General features: G+C 52.5%; 1 protein-coding gene across 1 annotated transcript in view; it reads right to left on the bottom strand.

The window, feature by feature from the left end:
- The window catches only part of BBS4 (Bardet-Biedl syndrome 4), a 57,503-nt gene continuing 49,034 nt past the window's right edge, over positions 1 to 8,469 (bottom strand). The window contains exons 9-16 of the mRNA XM_038580912.1: positions 6,965 to 7,019; positions 5,777 to 5,845; positions 4,665 to 4,817; positions 4,395 to 4,566; positions 2,757 to 2,826; positions 2,172 to 2,313; positions 1,475 to 1,676; positions 1 to 940 (exon numbers count right to left, since the gene is read on the bottom strand). Of these exons, the coding sequence (XP_038436840.1) occupies positions 825 to 940; positions 1,475 to 1,676; positions 2,172 to 2,313; positions 2,757 to 2,826; positions 4,395 to 4,566; positions 4,665 to 4,817; positions 5,777 to 5,845; positions 6,965 to 7,019 (979 nt within the window). The 3' untranslated portion in view covers positions 1 to 824. The remainder of the gene's footprint in view (positions 941 to 1,474; positions 1,677 to 2,171; positions 2,314 to 2,756; positions 2,827 to 4,394; positions 4,567 to 4,664; positions 4,818 to 5,776; positions 5,846 to 6,964; positions 7,020 to 8,469) is intronic.

Raw genomic sequence — 8,469 nt, 5'->3', positions numbered from 1 at the left:
TAGGTTCCTTTAAAAAGGTTTTATTGTGATCTCTTATTTTCACACCTCAGTAACAACTTTCCCCAAAGGGACGATAATACATAATCTTTATTCTAAAAAGGACATACAGAGAACGTATTGACAGCATCCGGCCAGTGACATCATTGATTGTTTTTAACAAAAATTAGTTAAGAAGCTCCTTTTTCCCTTTTGATCCTTGGTGCTGATACCAGACCAGCCCTTCACTCTCGTCTTACATGATCTGGCCCCACACTGCTGTCTCAAGAACAAGCTACAGGGATTGTTCTGGGTTCCCTTGGACGAGTGCAGCTGGAATATCCAACGGGCTGGGCCTCAATGTTTAGAGGTTTTTTCATCATTCCCCCCCTCACATTTAGACCGTTAAGAGCTGGGACCGTTAGACCGTTATTAATCTAGGATTTGTATTTGCCTTCGGGGCTGACATGCCCCCCCAGCCCGAGGATCACCCCCCCAAGCCGAGGCTTCATCAGAACAGGCTACTGAGCAGAGGTCTGACGTTCCTTCCACGGAGGAAAGGATCAGTCATCCAGGAGGTAAAAGTCATCTCAAAAGCCAACAGCGTCACGTGCCCGGCTGGCTTGTGGAGCCACACACAGACCCACAAGCCCGCGCGGAATTCGTATAGGACCTGTCTGCCGGCCACGGGGCTCCCGGGAGGCCACACAGGCCTCAGCCTCCTCGTGGTCACTGGAACACATCTGGGTTCCCTGGTGCCGGGGGCACCTGGCCTCCGCGCGCCTGTGTCCTGCGCCCTTCGCTAACCTGCCACGTCCCCACCAGAGGAGCCCTGCCCCGGGGCCATCCTACTCCTGTGTTTCTCTGATCTGGGCTGGTGCTTCAGTTGGCTGTGCTCCTGCGGCGGGCTCTGGCTCCAGGGGCAGAGACGGCGGCTTGGTGGGCTGGGCTGTTGCTCCGGCACCTAGTAACAAAGCAAACAGCTTGAGTGCTCAGGCCCACAATTCTAGAAGAAATCATTCTTTTTATTGTCAAGTCTCAAAAAGAAACCCCGTGTCTTCCAGGACCAGTGGGACGGTGCTGTGTCTGCACGGCTGTGAAGTAGACCAGAGCTAAGAATTAAAGCAACAGTTGTTTGCCTTCAAGGACTCACTGAAAAGAAATCGAATTACCTGCCCGAGGCTGCCTTACGAGGTCTCGCTTCAACGTCGCCTGCCTTCTCTTACGGAAGGTACTGGTATTGCTGAACTTGAATGTATCGTCAAGCCCCAGTGTTTCAACCGCTCGAGAAGCCTGCCAGTAGCCGCTCCCTAGTGCACAGCGTGGCTAAGAAAGCAAGTGCCAATCTGGCCGGCATATGGCAGTTTCCCCTTCCAGGAAGCCCTGCTTACAGGCGTTCTGAGTCTGAGAAGTGTAGGCCTCGCCAAGAGCCACAATCCCTCTGCTGGCACACGTGGCCCAAACCCACGAGGACTCAGGGCTGCGTGTAGCCGCCTACCTGATGGGAGTTTCCTGTACGCAGCTGCCGACGACATGGCCTGTCCCAGAGCCTGGTTAGAGCCCAGGGGCTGCTGCAAACTGGCAGCTTTGCAGGCTGAAGCGCTCCGGTGCTTTGACTTGGTGTCTTTAACTGGTTTCGTCCAGACCAGCGCCTCCCCGACCTGCAGGGCAGCTCCCAGCTTCTGGGCCATCTCTACCATCTTGGGCCCACATGGGAAGAGAAAATGGAGTCACATATCCCACCGGCAGAGACCAGCCTACCTCCTTCTTCCTAGGCCTTCACCTGGGAGTCTGAAATCCTGTCTGCTGATATCTGAGAGAGGAAGCATCTACTGCAAGGAGCTCCTCCTCCAGCAGCAGAGAATACGCACTCCCCTTAGGGGCCGCGAGGGGACGCATACAGGACCTCAAACCCCACGACTCCAGTCTGGCGCATCACAGGGTGCGAGACAGGGAGGAAGCTGCAAAGGGACCCAGGCCTCAACTCCGCTGTGCTACATCAATAAGCTAACTCAGCCTGAATTTCCTCTTACTGTTTTCTTCTGGGAGTTTTCCTTAGGCTGTTACTGAAGACTTCATGCCGCCAGGAACACCAAAGCCAGAATGGGCATGAACCTTCAGAATACTTTGGATTTGGATTATCTGGGCTTGATTCATCCCCGCACAGCCTCCTGGGCACTAATAAAAAGACACACCTCTGCGTCAAATTCCAGAGAGGGGCTGTCCTTGAGCAGACGGATTTTCTTCTCCATCTCCTGGAACTGGGCCAGGGCGCCCTTCCTCTCGCCCTGGTTGTACAGGAGCACCGCATAGTTCAGGTTCACCAAAGGGTTACACCTGCGGCAGAAGGAGCCTGTGGGGCTTAGGCTGCGCAGGCGGGGCTCGCTCGGGGCCTTCCACGCCCGAAACACAAACCCGGGCCGAGCAAACTCCTTCCTCGCGAGGACGGCGAGCTGAGAACACCTGCTGCACGCACCTCTGGAGGAGGGTCCAGGAGGTACATGCCAGGCAGCAAAGCCGGGGGCAGGGGAGCAAGCCTGTCACCTTGGCCCCCAGCAGGCCACCAGGGTGGCCCCCCGCCGCTGGGCAGATACCAGGGGAGGAAGTCCCCGGGGAGTTCAGTTTGTCGGAAGGTTAAGCTCAGAGTCCCACCTGCTGCTCCCCTAGCCCGGGCTCCTCCTCTGGCCTCTGGACCCCTAACCTCGGGCTGGAAGCCTCTCAGCAAGAGCCCGGGTCACACCGGGGCTGCGGCGCCCCCTGGTGGCCCGCCCGCGGCTTACCTGTCCAGACGGGCCGCTTCCGCGTAGGCTCTCCTGGCGTTCTCCGGGTCTTCCAGGTTGGTCAGAGCCACTGCAACAAAGAAAGAGGGCACCGCGGCTGGAGAGCCCAGCGTAGAAGGCAAAAGGAATGTTTCAAGACCACCGGCCGCCCAGCCCCCAAACTGCAGTCCTCCTCTGCCCTCTCGGCTCCTGGAGCCACAGCCGGTGCCCCGTGTCATCTGCTCCGACGGTCCCTCCCCAGATCCCTCCCTGCGGTCAGCTGTGGCCGAGCCCTGTGACACTGCTCTTGTTCAGGTGCAAGTTGTTTCAGGCGTGTCATTTTGTCCCCACCTGCCACAAAGCCGCTGGGCCTTGTCCTGACTTACAAACCCATCTGACCATGTCACCACCTGAGTCAAGAGTCCTCCCTGCTTCTCCATTACCCATAACCATGATCTTTAAACTGCTGTTAGCAACAGAACGTGCTCTCTTTTTTAATCAGTGTTTTCTGGAAGCCTCTTCTATAAAACAAAGCAAAACAGAGCCATTCCGGAAGCCGGGTCCACTCCACCTCCCCCCGCCAGCCACGTGCTCACTTCTATCAGACGCAAAAGGGGAGATCCAGGAATACAGTTGGAAAACCTCAGCCTCTAGGATAAAAGACTTAGGATAAAGGCCAGAGCCCTTCCACTCGTGCCCTCCGTGATGTGGCTGACCCCAGGCCCTCTTTCCTGATTCCTCCCCGACCTGTGCTCCACCCCCACCCCCCACCCCACTCACTGCACGGCCACCGTGCAGCTCCCTGGCTGCTGGCCTTTGCTCCTAGCTCTTCAGCCACGCTGTGCCAGTGAATTCCAGCTAAGCCTTCAACATGTAGCGAAGGCCAAATCTACTTCGTTAAGTCAGAAATGCTGCTCCTGCCTCCCAGTAGGGCTGTTAGCCCTGCATCCCCATCAGAATGGAGCTGGCTCTGCATTCAGGCAACCCCCAGTTAAGCACCATTCAAAGTGCTTCTGCAGCCTTCCTCTTATAAACAAGAACCCCACAATAATGATCTAAAAAAACCCACCTGAAGACCACACTGTCAATGAGAATGTGGAAACTGCTTTCAGGCTTACATTTATTAAGTCTAGTATATGGAGAAATATCCCCCAGAAAAAATATTAATTGGTACTTTAATGTTATAGTAACACATTAATAATAATAGACCAGTTATGTAATGACAACAAAACCAATAATCTTCATTGGTTATTTAATCACGTAATCCTCCCTCCCCACTGAGAGACCCCACTGAGGTCCTTCCCCCAGTACGTAGTGGAAGCAGGACCCTCCTAAAGCCCAGGCTCTTCACACTCAAGCATATGTGGAACTTAGTTGGGCCCCCCCACCCCTCCTCTACATAAATGAATTGTTAAGCCAAGGGAAAACAACTGGTAAAAGATGAACTAGGGATGATCTTGATTTAACCTGCTGGTCTCTGAGTGAAATGCCCCCAAACTAGAAGCAACTAGATATTCTTCTTTTCCAAGCTCTAGGACATTCATCTGGGATCTGCAAGGCAACAGCTTCTACGGGACATTTATCACCAGCCTCGTATGGTTCTAGACCATTTTCCATCAACAAGACCACAGAGGGGCTCTGCCCACAGATGTCTCTTACCAGCCAAGAGCATGAAGAGCTCCCCCATCTTTGGCTGGAGGTTGATGGCTGCACTGACAAAATGGAAGGCCGACGCATACTGCTGCATGGTCAGGTGGACAAGGCCCAAATTATACAGAATCTTCCAATCGAAGGGAGCCAAGTAGTTGGCTCGTTTCAGGCAGCTGATAGCCTGCAGGAGAGAGGGGGCACTCGAGTGGCTGGAACAAGCCGGGCAGTCCCAGGGACCGCGTGGACGAACACAAATGAGAAAGACGGGAAGCCACTCACTGCCACGTATTTCTTCTTGCCGAAGAAACACATTCCAATGTTATTCCACAGTGGAGGACTTTCTGGAACGGCACAAGCTACGACTCTGTATTTGGTGAGGGCGACATCAAAGTCCCCATGGGTCTGCATCATGCTGCCTGCTGCCAAGATGGCCTGAAAACACAGGACACGCAAAGCTGGTAACTAAGCCATTCCCAGAAAACTGCAGCAGTGAAGCAGTCATTCTGGGTGTAGACACTCAGCAGGCCCATCACACGGACAGGAAATAAACACTTCTTCCAGGCCACAGAGAACATATTCGAGTTCTCAGGAGGAATGTCCCCACACATTTTCGCTGCACAATGCAGAAAAAGAAAAGATAAAAGGTCAGTGACTTTACCTAGCTCATCTGTTTCCTACTTCTAGTCAAGGAAGTCAATATTTCAGAAAGTCAAAGCCCTTTCAGTCAACAGCGGCCTCTCATCTGTTCCCCGCGGCCCCTACATGGTACCCCAAGTGCTCCACACAACTCATAAACTGCTGTCTTTGGCCACTTAAGGTCCAGCTTTTTCTGGCACCACCTGGCGGGGGGGGGGGGGGAGGGCATCTTGAGGCCTCCATGGTCCAGCCCTCTCATTTCTCTGAGGAAAGGCGTCCACGTTGGGGAGCCGGCGGCGTCAGCCTACGTCTTCCGCGGCAGAAGAGACAGGACCAGGTCTGCACCCTTTGTCAAAGCTTGTTTGGCTGCATCTCCCTCCACGACATTCATCTGCTACACAATCCCCGCCCCAAAGTCCTATCTGGACAAGAGTTATCCCTGCAGATTCATTAAGAACCCAGAAGTCGTTCACCAGATTCTCCTCGGACAGTAGCTGTGGAAGCTTTGTTCACTTCCTGAGTAACACACGGACCTTCACCAGTGCGACAACTTCACTGCGTGACAGGCCTGTGACAGCAAACATGTGCTTGTAGAAAATAAGCAGAGCGCTAACACTAAGGGCCGTGTCTATTTATACTTTTCCTAAGAGAAAGGTGATTTCTCGGGTATCCAAAATGCTTTCTAGGGCCAGATCACCTCTGGCAACAGCAGGAACACCTATTTGAAGGCCCTGGGGTTTGACAGCCCATGATACCTTGTAGTTGGTAGGGTCGTAAGTCAGCGCATTTCCAAGGTGTTCAAATGCCTTCTGGTAAATGCCGAGCTTGGAGAAAAAGCAAACCAGAGAATTAGATCAGTGGAGAGAGAGCAGTTAAGGAGTCTGGCCAACCACACCCTGAACTGAAATGCCTGGGCTTTCCAGTTGTCATGATAAAAAAAGCTACAGATACCAGATAAAAAAAAGAAAACTAAAAATCCCCATGTTTGTTGATTTCCCCTGAAGGTCAAAGTATCTGTTTGCCAGAAACCACCTCTGGCACGCTCTGCTGTTCCACACTAATGCCTCCTTGGCAGAAAATGGGCTGCTTAGCCTCATTTCCCTGGGGCCAACATCCAAGCCAAAGCCCAGGAAGGCCCAGAAAAACAAAACAGACAGAAAGGCCGCCCTGGAGGCAGAGCTGCAGGGTCAGCTAGGAGGGACCCCGAGGAGCCGGTAGGGGCAGGGTGGGGAGGGCACAGGGATATGGCGGGCGCAGGCTGGTACAACTGAACTGCAGGCACTAAAAGAATGCCATTCACATGCAGGAAAACGTGGAGGGGAGGGAGACTCCTTGTTCCAGACAGACAGAGACCTGGCTGGGAAGAAGGAGCAACAGAAACCGCCTCTGCCCCAAAGCCCCACTGGGGCTCAAGGCTTCTCCCACCACGACATAAGGTCCCTCCCCACCCCCGTTATTTCTCATATATGCTTTTTCCTTTTTTTTTTTTAAATTTTTTTTTTTAATTTTTTATTTATTTATTTATTTATGATAGGCACACAGTGAGAGAGAGAGGGGCAGAGACACAGGCAGAGGGAGAAGCAGGCTCCATGCACCGGGAGCCCGATGTGGGATTCGATCCCGGGTCTCCAGGACCGCGCCCTGGGCCAAAGGCAGGCGCCAAACCGCTGCGCCACCCAGGGATCCCTATATGCTTTTTCCTTAAGTGGGTAAGAATCAGAGCTGCAGTAGCCTCAAACTGACTGGTTTGCTTCTGATTTAATGCAGGGAATTCAGTCCTGACAGAGAATATCAGATGCGGAGAGGAAGGTTCCTGCGCTTCACAGGCTCGAGTAAGATGTGTTGTGTTACAGTCCAATCAAATCGCAGGGAAGCCACAATCCACACAAACCCAAAACCATTTCTAACATTGGGGCATGAATGAGTCAAGGTTCCCTCCTTACCTGTAAGTACAGTAGTCCCAAAGTCGTAAGAAGTTCCGTGTTTTCTGGCGAGAACCTGCAACACAGAGGTCAATGCGGAGTGCTCAGAGGGAAGCGAGACTGAGAGATGCCAAGACCTGGCCGTGACGTGCCCGCAGGCGGCACCTGGCAGACACGTGTGCCTCCTACTCCCTGTGAAAAGTCCTGCAGGGGATTTGGGAATTTCCTTCAAAAGCAGGTCATCTCAGCCCTGGCTACAGGATGAGTTGCTCAGCAAGAAAGAAATGGGACGCCTGGGTGGTTCAGTGTTTGAGCGTCTGCCTTTGGCCCAGGGCCTGATCCTGGAGTCCGGGGACCGAGTCCTGCATCGGGCTCCCCGCATGGAGCCTGCTTCTCCCTCTGTGTGTGTCTCTCATGAATAAATCAATCAATCTTTAAAAAAATAAAAAATAGAATCCAGACTCCTTTATCAGGACTGTTCCTTAAGGCCTAAGTCCTAAGAATCACCTATGGAATATTCTGTGTGACTGTCCTGATTACTGATGTAACTAACGTCCAATGCTCCATAAATCAAGTCAGCCTAAAACACACAGTTGTAGCCAGTTCCCGCTCGCAGCTTGGTTGGTTGGTTGGTTGGTTGGTGGTTTTTCTGGTCTCCCGGTACTGACAATGCGAGCCCGCAGTTTTCTACGTGGTTTAGGATCCCAGGGGTCCTAAGGCTCTGCTCTCCATATTAAGCAAAAAGCCATACTAAGTAGCCAAACTAAAAAAGAAGGAAGCCACATACCAGCTTGAGGAAAAAATTAACCATTGGCTTTGGGGAATAAACGCTGACTTAATAGATTCTTTGCTTTCCCAACCCCTCACAGATACTTGCCTTTGTCACAAAAATCTAAGCAACACTGAGCTGAGCTGTTCTGTCTGTAGGATCATCAGCAGTTTCAACAGTGAAAATGCCAAAATGCAAAGAACAGCGTCTCCTGCTTCTAAGGAATGAGGGGCACTGGTTACCTATGGAGAGAGCAGCGCCAGAGAGGCCAGCGCCCCAGCCAGAGGAAGCCCAGATGCCAAACGGAGCTTACTCCATTCCACTGAGTATCTGCCCTTCACTTTCTGCCGTAATCCTATATCCACTTGGATCGCCTCCCACCCACAAACCAATTCTGTAACTTCGCTGGTTCTGGTGGCATCCCCCTCACCCTCTCACCAAAACATGGCTACCATCTCCAGAGCTGGGTCCTAAGCAGTGGTCTCCATTCTCAGTGAGGTTCCAGATGCTCACTGTCCCCTTTTTCCCTTGGGAATTTTACTGACTTACATCCTTGACGAGCCCCTGGAAGAATGTCACCCTCTAGATTTCTGTGAGCTAATCTCAAAGAGCCTGCTTTAGAAGACAGAAGTCAGGGATCAGGCTCCCACCCAGCCCCACAGAAGCTTACAATAGTCTACATGGGCTCCTTCCTACTTGTCCCTGTAAACTTAGCCTCTTGGTGACAAGAGTCTTTTGTAACTTAACAAATCAAGGG

The sequence above is a fragment of the Canis lupus genome, chromosome 30 (genome assembly GCF_011100685.1).
Source record: "Canis lupus familiaris isolate Mischka breed German Shepherd chromosome 30, alternate assembly UU_Cfam_GSD_1.0, whole genome shotgun sequence".
Classification (NCBI taxonomy): domain Eukaryota; kingdom Metazoa; phylum Chordata; class Mammalia; order Carnivora; family Canidae; genus Canis; species Canis lupus.
The sequence above is the reverse complement of the archived record's forward strand: the minus strand, read 5'-3'. Positions and strand labels throughout refer to the sequence as shown.